Here is a 14,575-nt window from a genome sequence, read left to right on the forward strand (position 1 = left end):
AGGTGATAAAATAATAATGGGGGTAGATGGGACATCTTTAGGTTTTTTTAAAAATCCTGTTTAGATGTTTAAGCTTTGATGATGTTTGTCTGCACGCTTGCTCAAATCTTTTGGTTTCTGTTTTTTATTTTTTTTAAAGATAAGTTAAAAGTTGTTTCAATATCTAAAGAGGACTGGTCATATACTAGAAGAGCTTACACTATAGTCTTTTGTCTGTTATCCATCATCATCTGTCATCAGTTTGTTAGCACAAGTTTATGCTACTCCTAAGCAATTTAAGGATTGCCATGAAGCTAGACATACATTCATCCTGAGGTCTAATTAATCCTAAATAAAGTTGTGCCACTTAGACATTCCATATGTCTGCCATGTTGGCCAGCTTGGGACTCTTGTCACTACTCCTTAGTGGATGGTCATGTCATTGTTGGGTTTAACCACAAGATATCTTATTTCTTTGTTTGGTCATGAAGGAAGATAGTGCCAATGTCACATCTTAGTGTTTACTGTACAGCATCACAAGTTTGTTATTTTGTGCCATTGGTGGGATGTGAACCTTTCAGACACAATTCAGCATACTATTCAGTGCATTCACATAAGACTTCTTAAGATGACTGCCTGGATGATTCTAAATAAAAATGGTGCAGATCTGGTCATCTTCTTGAATGGATGGACATATTGACACATGGTTTTAACTAACAGACTTATTCATGTGCTTTGGTAAGTAAAAAAAATGCTGATCTGACATTCAGTATCAGGGATTTGACACATTTTCTGCCTCAGAAAAGAAATAAACTGTGTAGTGTCACAGGCTAGCTATTGCAACATTATATCATTGATATTAAAAACATTAGATAAATCCCAAGGAATGTGTTCACATATGGTTAATATGAACAAGGTTATTATAGGTTACTTGGTTTAAGTTCATTAGATAAATCCCAAGGAATGTGTGCACATATGGTTAATATGAACAAGGTTATTATAGGTTACTTGGTAAGTTCATTAGATAAATCCCAAGGAATGTGTTCACATATGGTTAATATGAACAAGGTTATTATAGGTTACTTGGTTTAAGTTCATTAGATAAATTCCAAGGAATGTGTTCACATATGGTTAATATGAACAAGGTTATTATAGGTTACTTGGTTTAAGTTCATTAGATAAATCCCGAGGAGTGTGTGCACATATGGTTAATATGAACAACGTTATTATAGGTTACATGGTTTAAGTTCATTAGATAAATCCCAAGGAATGTGTTCACATATGGTTAATATGAACAAGGTTATTATAGGTTACTTGGTTTAAGTTCATTAGATAAATCCCAAGGAATGTGTTCACATATGGTTAATATGAACAACGTTATTATAGGTTACATGGTTTAAGTTCATTAGATAAATCCCAAGGAGTGTGTTCACATATGGTTAATATGAACAAGGTTATTATAGGTTACTTGGTTTAAGTTCATTAGATAAATCCCAAGGAATGTGTGCACATATGGTTACTTGGTTTAAGTTCATTTTCAAAGGTTGCATCAATTCCAAATTCTTTTCTGCATCGCTCCAGATTTCTCCATATTTTGTCCATTATTTGGGGGGGGTGAAATAAAAAAGGGAAAGCAGAATGATTTTGATGAAACACTGTAGTATGTTAAATTCATTAGGAAAAGCTGGATTATTAATATTTTTCATCATTTTGTCTTGCATCAGTTACAATTAACCAGTGTAAATTCATCATTAATCTATAGAATTAATAACATACAGTTGAAATAATGTTTATATATGTATTAATGCTCAATGGGCAGATCACAAGTTTTATTACTACTACTACTGATAACAATACATGTGATATAATAATCATAAGGATACTACTAATACTAATAAAGCTATTTGGTTCATAGTTCATGAATTTGTCTTGAACCAAGTTTGAGAGCTGAGAGCTGTACCTGAATTAAGAGGTCACCTGTCAAGAAAGGCCAGTTTTACATTTTCCCATTGGTGGCTGCTGTAGACAGGTTTGACTAATATATATATATATATATATATATATATATATATATATATATATATATATATATATATATATATATATATATATATATATATATATATATATATATAAACTGTCTTAAAATCCAGTGTGTAGAAAAGGTACTAGCTGTTTTCAATAGTATTCACATTATACTGAAATTACTTCAAGAACTTTAATCTTTTGTTCATCGAAATCATCATGTTTTGATCCTTCCAGTCTTATTTAAATAATACTTATAAGAGTCCTTCATAGAGAGATTAATTTGAATGTGTGATGTGATGTGATTTTGATTTTTAACGTAGCTTTAACAATTTTTCAGTCATATCGCTACGATGTCTGCAATGTGGCAGTTTATAGTGATGTCTAGCACTAAGGCATCATGTCGCAGACATGTAGCATGATGTCCCACCCAGTCACATTATCTTGACACCGAGCTGACCAGTCCTAACACTAACCTTAATGCTGAGCGCCAAGCGAGGCAGCTGTTAGTACCATTTTTGTAAGTCTTTGGTATGAATCAGCCAGGGATCGAACCCACGACCTCCCACATCCGAGGCGGACGCTCTAACCACTAGGCCACCGGAGCGGTTTAATTTGAATGAAATGTTGAGAAATATTTAAAGCAATTCAAACGTTCCATTTTGCAAATCATAATGAATTGTCTCAACCCTGACTTTTTTCTTTTGTTGTGTAATGATTCTGTACAGAGGAGCTTTGCATTATAGAAATCAAAGCCCCTTTCAAGTGAAAACTGTCAGGGGAAACAATCAGGACTTAATGAATTAGCTTGTATCCTCTATTTGACTGGTGATTTTCGAGCATAACTACACAAACCCTGTGTGAATTCATCTTAACAACATCTCACATCTTCAATCTTAAGATTCTAGCTTTAAATACTGTAGGTTTTGTGTACTGTATATACTCACTTATAAAACAAGGCCAACTGCAAACAACAAAGATCCTGATCTGCCATAGCATAATGCATCTGTAGCTCAGGGTCTGTATTATTTGTTCTACTGATTACTCCTAACAAACTGCACATACCCAGATCTGCTGTTGCATTATGGAATGGCAGATCTGGGTCTATGCAGTTTGCAGTTGGACTCTGCTTGTAAGTAAGTATTGACTGTAATTTTAATCATGTCTCAATATAGAGACCCCTATTCTATCCCTCCTTTATTACATGTACTTTGGCCCACCTCTGGAGGCAGTTAAAAATGCTAATCCATGTATTTGTTTGAATTAGGTTTATGGACATATAGTGCTTTCTATGTGTTTTTACATCTTTGTATAATGATTGTGCAGGTGTGTTAATCTATAGAATAAAGTGTAATGCCAGGTGCTACTCCTGCAAGTCTTGTATCCATTTAACTATGGCTTAACAGTAATAGAGATGAGAAACAATGCCAGTAAGGTAAATGAAGTGTACTAGTAATCCTTCTTTGGTAGGAATATAGATGTCATTTTACTTACAGAGAAAACAACACAAGATGCTCACTGTCTTTGGGGGGGGGGGTGACTAATTGTGCCGTGCATGAGAGCCCCTTTGGTATTTAAATTAAATGGAATTTAGATGGATGGGAATATTTAAATCTGAAATATTTATCTTAAAAATTAAAGGAATGTGCTATTTATTTCTGAAAAATTTCATTTTCTATTCTGTTACTGTTTTCTAATTGATGGAAACTTTTTATCTAAATAAGGACATTGTAAAGTCAGGTACATCAAGCAAAATGGGATTTTGACTTAAATCTTATATGGGGCATGAGGGCATAGTTTTGTTCAAATCATGAGGTGTAAAAGTAAAGGCATGGGGATGTGATAGCTATGTCCATGTTACAGTTATCCATTTTTAAACTTATCAAATGCAATAAATATATCAGCAGATTCAAAAAACATATTGTCTTTGTGCATGATAATTGTATTGCAGTTACACTGGATGCACATAAATTTAATACCTTTATTGTGTCATGCACAATCACTTACAAAAAAAATTGCATTTTTAAAAAATTACATTTTTTACGTGTTATTTTCATACTTTGGAAAAACAAATTATCATTTTCTTTTTTGTGTTACAAATCCTGGTCTTAAATTAAGTAATGGAAAGAAGTGATACCAGCAATTTAAGTAAAATCAACAATTTATTTCTCTAAGTTATGGACTTCAAGTGGCATAGTGGTTTGAAGTGCTCACCATTGTGGATCACTGTCATCTCATCTCTGTCTGCATGGGTTTGAGTCTCGGGCTTGGCCAATGTGTGTATAAGTGAGAAAGCATGCCAGTAGCTTCTCATGGGTCAGTGGTTCTTTCCAGGTTCTTCCTCTACCATTTATACTGGCCACCAGTATAACCTCTCTTGTGCTGAAAAATGGTGTTAAGCCCTACAACAACAACATTTCTCTAAGACATAAAGTTAAAATTTAAGAGAAACAGGATTGTGAATTAAATCCCAAATAATCCCAAATGTTCTCTCACAAGTCCAAAATTATAGAATGTTCTGAATCAACTCCAATAGTCTTGAATGCCCTGATGTACCTAAATGATGCAATCCAGACTCTCCTCAAATGAGTTCACAATAACCCCAAAGTAGTGTATATCCAGTTTTAATGAGCACTTAGTATTTCTAATGAATAATTGAAATAAATAAATCCTCACAATTCGTGTTTGGATGCAGCTGTAAAATCTGATAATGAATGTATTCTAGTGACTGATCTTAGGAATGAATTGTTTGTTTATCAAGTTCTATTCATAAACATTTGCACTTGATTTAGATGTAAATCATTCCAATGGAAAATTCTAATCAAAGTGTAAACAGTTCTGTTTATAGAATATTCTAAACTCAATAAGCTACATCAGCATGTTATTTACAACTTACAATCATGGACAAAAGTTAGCTGTGTAAATTTGTTGTTTACATATGACCATTATCTTAAAGTGCAATCTACAGTCATGAACAAAAATTAAGCACACAACATAACATATGATAATAATTCTATCAGTTTGTGCTTTAACACTTGAGACATCAAGTTTTATGTTGTGTCCAGTTTGGAGCTGAGTTTTTATTTTCTTCAAATTATTGAATTTCAAGTGATTATTTACCCAGGAAATACAGAAGTGCTCTAAATTAATTTTTGGACAAAGACATTTACCAGAATTATATGGTATTCAAAAACTGGAATAATATTTTCTGTGATTTAAAAGAGACTGTTGACACATAGTTTCCATTTTGGATTTTCATCAGGATTTGAACTGTGATTCACTTAGAACTTTTCATTGATAGGACATGTGTTTTAATTCTTGGATTACAATTTGGATTTAATTTACAATACCGTAAGTTCTTTTTTCTTAATTTTTTACTTTGTAGTCTAGGCAAATAAATTATTTGTTACATTTTACGAAGCTTGTTGTCTTCACACTTTTCTGTTACTTCTTTTAAGAGCATAGACTTGTAACACTACTCATGAAGTGATGGTCATATTGACATGTGCCTTCAATAAAGTCTTATAGCTACCCTCGAAGAGATGGTCATACCAGAATGGGGTTTTCACTAAAATCTTATCACTACTCTTGAAGGGATGATAAAATTGACGTTTGTCTTTACTAAAGTCTTATAACTACTCTTCAAGGGATGGTCAAATTGACATTGGCCTTCACTAAAGTCGTATAAATATTCTTCATGGGATGGTCATGTCGAAATGGGGTTTTTCACTAAAATCTTATCACAACTCTTGAAGGGATGGTAATATCAATGTGGGTTTTTTCACGAAAATGTTATCACTACTATTGAAGGGATGGTCATAAGCAACATTGGGTTTTTCACTAAAATCATATCACTACTCGTGAAGGGATGGTCAATATCAACGTGGGTTTTTTCACTAAAATCTTATCACTGCTCTTGAAGGGATGGTCATAAGTAACATTGGGTTTTTCACTAAAATCTTATCAATGCTCTTGAAGGGAAGGTCAATATCAAAATGGGGGTTTTCACTAAAATCTTATCACTGCTCTTGAAGGGATGGTAATATCAAAATAGGATTTTTCACTAAAATCTTATGAATACTCTTGAAGGATGGTCATATCAAAATAGGATTTTTCACTAAAATCTTATGAATACTCTTGAAGGATGGTCATATCAAAATAGGGTTTTTCACTAAAATCTTATCACTACTCTTGAAGGGATGGTCATATGAACATGGGGTTTTTCACTAAAATCTTATAAATACTCTTGAAGGGATGGTCATATCAAAATTGGGTTTTTCGCTAAATTCTTAGCAATACTCTTGAAGGGATGGTCATATTAACATGGGGTTGTCACTAAAATCTTATCACTACTCTTGAAGGGATGGTCATATCAAAATGGGGGTTTTCACTAAAATCTTAGCAATACTCTTGAAGGGATGGTCATATCAAAATGGGGGTTTTCACTAAATTCTTATCGCTGCTCTTGAAGGGATGGTCATATCAAAATGGGGGTTTTCACTAAATTCTTATCAACACTCTTGAAGGGATGGTCATATCAAAATGGGGTTTTCACTAAATTCTTATCAACACTCTTGAAGGGATGGTCATATTAACATGGGGTTTTCACTAAATTCTTATCAGCACTCTTGAAGGGATGGTCATATCAAAATGAGGGTTTTCACTAAATTCTTTTCAACACTCTTGAAGGGATGGTCATATCAAAATGGGGTTTTTCACTAAATTCTTATCAACACTCTTGAAGGGATGGTCATATCAAAATGGGGTTTTTCACTAAATTCTTATCACTGCTCTTGAAGGGATGGTCATATCAAAATGGGGGTTTTCACTAAATTCTTATCACTGCTCTTGAAGGGATGGTCATATCAAAATGGGGGTTTTCACTAAATTCTTATCAACACTCTTGAAGGGATGGTCATATCAAAATGGGGTTTTTCACTAAATTCTTATCAACACTCTTGAAGGGATGGTCATATCAAAATGGGGTTTTTCACTAAATTCTTATCAACACTCTTGAAGGGATGGTCATATCAAAATGGGGTTTTTCACTAAATTCTTATCAACACTCTTGAAGGGATGGCCATATCAAAATGGGGGTTTTCACCATAGTCACTTATGAAACTGACATTGCAGATGTTTTCAATGATTTTTTCATCAACATTACCACAAAGTTAAAAGAACCAATGATAGAAAACAACTTTATTGAACTGAAAAAGTTCTGCAGCAGCAAAATCTCTAAGGAGGTATGTTTCTCTATCCCACCAGTGTCAGAAAACTTTGTTAAACAATGTCTTAGTGAACTTGATACCAAGAAAGCTACAGGACTTGATCAGATTGGTCCACGACTCATTAAATCTTCTGCATCTGCTATTGTAGATAGCATAACATTCATAATTAATTTAAGTATTGCAACCTCATCTGTTCCCAAAATATGGAAAACTGCAAAAGTAACTCCTATTCACAAATCTGGTTCTAAGGATGATGCTGATAACTACCGATCAATCTCAATACTACCAAACTTGTCAAAATTGAAAAACATGTCCATGACTCATTCATGTCATATTTAACCAAACACTTGCTGTTACACCCTAATCAATCAGGCTTTAGACAACCATTCCTGTGAGACTGCCTTGATCTTCCTAACTGATAAATGGCTTCAAGCACTTGACCAAGGTAGAATAATAGGAACTGTATTTGTAGATTTCAGGAAAGCTTTTGACATGGTGGATCATGAAATCCTTTTGAAGAAACTGAAAATCTACCAGTGTGATGAAAGAACAATTAGATGGTTTACTTCATACTTAAGTGAGAGAACACAACATGTTTACATAAATAATGTTCTGTCTGAACCTGAAACAATTAGATATGGAGTACCATAAGGCTCAATTCTAGGTCCATTACTATTCATTTTATTTATTAATGACCTACCACTTTACTAAGAGACTCAATATCATCTACAGATCCCTATGCAGATGACACAACATTGTCAGACATCCAAAACACAAAGCATGAGCTCGAAATTTCTTTATAGATTGCACTAAACAAACTGGAAAACTGGTGCACATGTAATGGCATGGTGGTAAATACTGGTAAAACTAAAATATTACTTATCTCAACACGGCAAAGAAGGACAAATCTTGATAGTGATGAACTATGTCTGACATGGAAGGATACAAATCTACAAATGGTCTGTCATGATAGACTACTTGGTGTTCTGGTAAATAATAACCTATCATGGACTGAACATATCAAACATATCAGTAAAAGAGTCAATTCAAGTTTATGGCTTCTCAGTAGGATAAGACATTTTCTCCCTGAAAGGCACAGAAAACTGTTTTATAACAGTTACATACAACCCTATTTGGACTACTGTAGTACAGTATGGGGTAATTTAAATGATAAAAACATAGCAAAGATGGCACATCTTCAAAAAAGAGCATTTGGGCTAATATCAATCCAGAAGGAAAGCAAGGAAAATTTAGGTAGGTTAAAAATATTACCTATTAAAGACCGAATCTGTTTGAGAAAAGCCAAATTAATGTACAGGATATCTCATAATAGTGCTCCTGAATATTTACAATCACTATTCCAGTATAGGCTACCTGGTAATACTCCCCACCTGCGATCCATGTCTACCAAACAGTATAAAATTCCCAAACCAAATAAGGAGTTATTTAAAAAAAGGTTTCCAATACTCTGGCACTCTGCTCTGGAATAGTATTTCAGTTGAGATTAGAAATGCCCACTCTGTTTCCTTCTTCCAAACCCAATATATCCAGTGGCTTCAGAGATACAGCTTAAATAAATAAATTCCTTTGTATGAGGGCCTCAAGGTAGATTAGTTTTTAGCTAATTGTGTTACCCTCTTTAAATAAGGTCATTATTATTATTATTATTATTATTATTATTATTATTATTATTTCACTAAAATCTTATCAATACTCTTGAAGGGATGGTCATATGAACATGGGGTTTTTCACTAAAATCTTATGAATACTCTTGAAGGATAGTCATATCAAAATGTGGTTTTCACTAAATTCTTATCACTACTCTTGAAGGAATGGTCATATCAAAATGGGTTTTTTCACTAAATTCTTATCACTACTCTTGAAGGAATGGTCATATCAAAATGGGGTTTTCACTAAATTCTTATCACTACTCTTGAAGGAATGGTCATATCAAAATGGGGTTTTCACTAAATTCTTATCACTACTCTTGAAGGAATGGTCATATCAAAATGGGGTTTTCACTAAATTCTTATCACTACTCTTGAAGGAATGGTCATATCAAAATGGGGTTTTCACTAAATTCTTATCACTATTCTTGTAGGGATGGTCATATCAAAATGGGGGTTTTCACTAAATTCTTATCGCTGCTCTTGAAGGGATGGTCATATCAAAATTGGGTTTTTCACTAAATTCTTAGCAATACTCTTAAAGGGCAGGTCATATTAACATGGGGTTTTCACTAAAATCTTATCAATACTCGTGAAGGGATGGTCAATATCAACGTGGGTTTTTTCACTAAATTCTTATCAATACTCTTGAAGGGATGGTCATATCAAAATAGGATTTTTCACTAAAATCTTATGAATACTCTTGAAGAATGGTCATATCAAAATGGGGTTTTACACTAAAATCTTATCACTACTCTTGAAGGGATGGTCTTATCAAAATAGGGTTTTTCACTAAAGTCTTATAAATACTCTTAAAGGGATGGTCATATCAAAATTGGGTTTTTCACTAAATTCTCAGCAATACTCTTGAAGGGATGGTCATATTAACATGGGGTTTTCACTAAATTCTTATCATTGCTCTTGAAGAATGGTCATATCAAAATGGGGTTTTTCACTAAAATCTTGTCACTACTCTTGAAGGAATGGTCATATCAAAATGGGGTTTTTCCCTAAATTCTTATCAATACTCTTGAAGGGATGGTCATATCAAACTGGGGTTTTTCACTAAAATCTTATCACCACTCTTGAAGGAATGGTCATATCAGAATGGGGTTTTCACTAAATTCTTATCACTACTCTTGAAGGAATGGTCATATCAAAATGGGGTTTTCACTAAAATCTTATCACTACTCTTGAAGGAATGGTCATATCAAAATGGGGTTTTTCACTAAAACACTCATCACCATACTATATGTAGTTAATCCTAACTATGCCAGAGTGACCGGTCAACATTTTGCAGATCGCATAGCTAGTACTTTTAAATGGATTGCCCTGCAAACATTTAAGATGGAAAAGAAACGTATTGCTTGCACTGTATAATTACTTTGATGTATAACAGAATGCTGATGTAGTCTCCAACATGGTTGACTGCACAGCCATCTTGAAAGTCATTATATGAATGCTTCCTTGAAATGGCTGGTCTTACTGATATGGGGTTGGCACTAAAACACTGTTATAGTAATACATATATGTTGCTGGTCCCGAATGCAGTGCTGTTCATCTAACCTACAAGGCAACATGATGGCCAAATAGAAAATAATGGTGTCATCACTGCTTCTCTTGCATGAATGATGGCATAGATGTTTGTTTTTGACTGAAACACTTCTTGTAATATTTAATTGGTTGCAAGTGAAATGGGTGCAAATCTAGAAATGAACATATGTGAACTTTTGTGAATTAGTTTATAAACCAGATGTAAATGAATTTGGGGGTCAAGAGAAAAATTATTGCTTGCATTCTCTTACTAATTCAGCTTTGGATTAAAGTGACTTGCATGTATGCAAGTTTGTATTTAGTTGCATTCTAAAGAACAGGTTGATTGTCAGCACACACAGATGTTGATTAAGTTCAGGGTCTTGACTCAGGTTCGGGGCCCTGAGTGGCCAAGTGGTCTAAAGCACTCACCATTACGAATCACTGCCATCTCACCTCTGTCTGCCTGGGTCTGAGTCTTGGATTCAGCCAATGTGGGTATGTGAGAAAGCTTGCCAGTAGCTTCTCATGGGTCGGTGGTTCTTTCTCGGGCTTTCCCAGGTTCTTCCTCTACCATTTATACTGGCTGCCATGTATAGCCTATCTTGTGCTGAAAAATGGCATTAAACCCTACAACAACAACAAAATTGACTTGGGTTCAGGCTTGTGTGAACCTAAACTAAAGGAGAATGAATGGATTTTTATCAAACACTTTTTGTGGATATATCTGAATACTTTTGGCATCCCTCATAGGTTTTGAAGATGTGACTAGAAGTCACATATCCTGATCACTCATTCATGAGACAAAACTACTCAATAGATTGATGGTAACTTATCACATGACCAACTCAAATCTTGAATCAGGTGATGTGATTTGCAGCCAGATCCAACTAAGGCTCAATAATGGAATCCCAAAAAAGAAAACATTTCAAAATCAAACTTCTGAGCAGTGACTGCTCAGAAGTTTGATTTTGAAATGTTTTCTTTTTTAAATGACTTGAAAAGAACTGCATGTTGTCACTGTTATTTGATGAGCATGACTCATAGGTTGAGATGATAGATTCAAGATTCAAAGCTGTGGGCTTGAGTACTACCAACAACATTGCTGTTGTGTTTCTGAGTAAGGTACTGTTCTTGAAATCCCGTCAGTGCATTTAAAAAAGGTACATGAAGGTGTGGAGAGGGGGGTCAGTCAGGATGCACTGACATCCCATTCTGACATAGCGATGTGCTCACAAGAACTTCACAAAACTGAAAGCTGAAAAAATGCCTACAGTCCAATGAGACCATCTGCAGACTTGGAACAAAAAAAAAGAACAACTTTAACTTTTACTTAATAAATCTAAGGTTATGTCCCCAAATAATGTTGACCTTGCATATTAAAATATACAAGGTAGTATTGTCTTGATTCATAACTTGAATTGTAATCATGTCTCTGATTATCAGGTTTGAACATCAAAATTTATTGAAATTAAAGTCTTTCCAACCTACATCTGGCTCCTAATTAAGACCATAGCTAATTGGTAACCCATTTTCCAGTGTGAGATATTACTGAAAGTATGACATTCACTGCATAGAGATCACCCCCTGACCTTGATGATAAACCCACCCTGACCCATTTTAATTTTGGTAAATATATACTGCAGATATATTTATCTGATTATATTCTGGTTCCTAGGTTTATAACAGGAAATATATTTTACATTTACCATAATTTTTGCATTCCCTTTTTTTGTGCAGGTTATGGTGATATGGCAGTCTCTAATGCTGTGGGAAGTAATGTGTTTGACATCTTGATCTGTCTAGGATTACCCTGGCTCTTGCAGTCAGTCAGAAATCATGGAGGTCCTGTAGAGGTCTACAGTGGAGGTATTAATCCATCAGGTTTCATTAGACTAACATGAATTGACTACATAGGCCAAAAAACAAATATAGGCAGAGAGAAACACTAGGTTTAATAAGGAAAGATACTAATATATTAGAGGCTGATTAGTAGGTGTGTAAATATGTTGCATGACAGGCAGGTACAGCGAAGCACCACAAAATTGATAATCTTCTTAATAAAGAACTAATTTAATAAGCTCAATGTTGGCTTTAACCAAATTTAGCAGGGTAAATGTTAGTGATATCCTACTCAGAGAATAAAAACTGTTGTGTTCGATTCGGCTCCAGTGCTAGACCGTTCTTCTGTCACATACTTTCACACCTATTTGACGATTAATGGCAGATGTACAAAGAATTGGTCAAGCAATTGCATAATTATTGAAACATGGAAATACATTAATGAATTTGCCATTTTACCTTCATGTCAACTTTTTGGTGAGTCACAGTTATTTTGAAAACAGAGTGACTGGCAACGATAATTATAAATTAGATTGGATTGATTGATGCTTGATGGCATATCAAAACATGAAAGGTTACATCTTGCTGAGGTGAGTGGAATAATCTGTCTTGTTCCAAGACACACCTTTGCTGCCGACATGGGTTATCTTGGGCAGATTGCAAACCCACACCCTTCTGGTTGTGAGATGGGTACTTTAATGTTAGAAGAAGACAATTAGCGTGAATGTAAAAAAAATCCAAAAAGTATTAGAAATGGGTAGACTGATGGACCAAAGAAGAAATAAAATTTAGATATGCTTTAAGAAGTGCTGGCTTACACAATATGATAATAACTTCAGACTGTCCAAAGGTACTGTCATCAACTTTCGTAAGTAGATACAGAAAATGAGTCTCTGAGGACCAACTATGGTATTAAAAGGTCCGTAAGTGTCATATATCAAGGAGTGAAAAATAAAAATGAAAGTCTGTCTAGATTATTGTTTTCAACCTGTGCATGAAAATTTTATTAGTGTTCCGTTATTCTTCAAAATTGTTTCTCTAGAAGGAATTTGAACATAAAAGAGTAGATAAAGTTATGGATGTACATCTAGTATCATGGGGTGGTTATATTCTTAAGGAATTTCTAAACTTTGAAATACATTACACTTAATAATATCTATCAGATTATTGATACCATGGACAAAATAAATTTAGTTAAACAGGCTGAAAAAAATCCTAAAAATGTATCTTTTTTTTATAAAGTTACTTCACTCTGAAGAAGCTAAAATTATGCATATCTATACTTTGTACCCTATTTGCCCCATTCATTTATACCTGGAATGTATTTTAAACAATAATATGACCTTTAACAAAGGTCAAGATCAATGGAGTTCCAGCAGAAAATTAAAAAAGAAATGTACAATTTGAAACTGTTGATGTTATTTACTTATAGCAGCCTTTGTCAATGGTATTTATCTCGTTTAAACAATTTTAAAACTGTTGAAACAGTGTTCCCTCTATTATGCCTCCCCCCCCGCTTTAAAGGGCTAGTTTTCTCTGCACTGGTGAGTTTGTGTACAAAAGTACCTCTCATGGGTAGCCACCCTTCTGATGTAGCATGACTCAAATAAACAACATTGTAACAGATAAGAATATTCTGCTGCGGTGTGAAAATGATGTAAATGGAAAGAGAATAATTCTAAATGTCGACCTAAGTTTGTACCAAGATTTAAATGACATTTCTGAATGGTTTGTCAATACATGTGCCAACAATAACCCACTTGCATTTCACACTTAAGAATAACAACTATTAATGCATGTTCCCTTGAAATAAGTCGATTCTTAAAAAAAAGAACCTTTTAATAATTAGTGTACTTTTAAATGAAGATATGAAGTGCTTTGAAGTTAAATGTAGCTTTCTTACTACATAAACATACATACCACTATGCTCTTACAGTGATTTTAGTCACTCCATGATGTCCCCTCATACACCAAAATGATTGTTGCCCATTCGCATATTTTGTACAACAATGCAAGATTGTCAGATAAAATTACCTGCACAAACAGTCAAAGACTGCATTCATATAATCAGGTAAGACTGTTATTACTGATGACATCTTCTAATATCATGTTAATTTAGGTGATATGAAGTTGTGTGTGTATATCAGTAGTGAAGTCATGTTCCAGCAGCATGGTCTATTTGGATTGATTGCAATGCCCATGCTTTGTTTATCAGAATACTTACATGTGTCAACTTTGTATATAAACTAAGTCATTGTTCAAAATCAAAAAAGGAAGGAGAGGTGAAAGATAAAGAGAAAT

The 14,575-nt window shown here is 34.1% G+C and overlaps 1 protein-coding gene across 2 annotated transcripts in view; it reads left to right on the forward strand.

Annotated features, from left to right (window-relative positions):
* Positions 1 to 14,575, forward strand: part of LOC149795515 (putative sodium/potassium/calcium exchanger CG1090) — a 91,579-nt gene that overhangs the window by 67,501 nt on the left and 9,503 nt on the right. For both annotated transcript variants that reach the window (XM_089965313.1, XM_089965314.1), the window contains one exon: positions 12,173 to 12,301. In XM_089965313.1, coding sequence (XP_089821439.1) covers positions 12,173 to 12,301 — 129 coding nt within the window. The remainder of the gene's footprint in view (positions 1 to 12,172; positions 12,302 to 14,575) is intronic.

Source organism: Sinohyriopsis cumingii, chromosome 7 (genome assembly GCF_028554795.1).
Source record: "Sinohyriopsis cumingii isolate HCF-2022 chromosome 7, ASM2855479v2, whole genome shotgun sequence".
Classification (NCBI taxonomy): Eukaryota; Metazoa; Mollusca; class Bivalvia; order Unionida; family Unionidae; genus Sinohyriopsis; species Sinohyriopsis cumingii.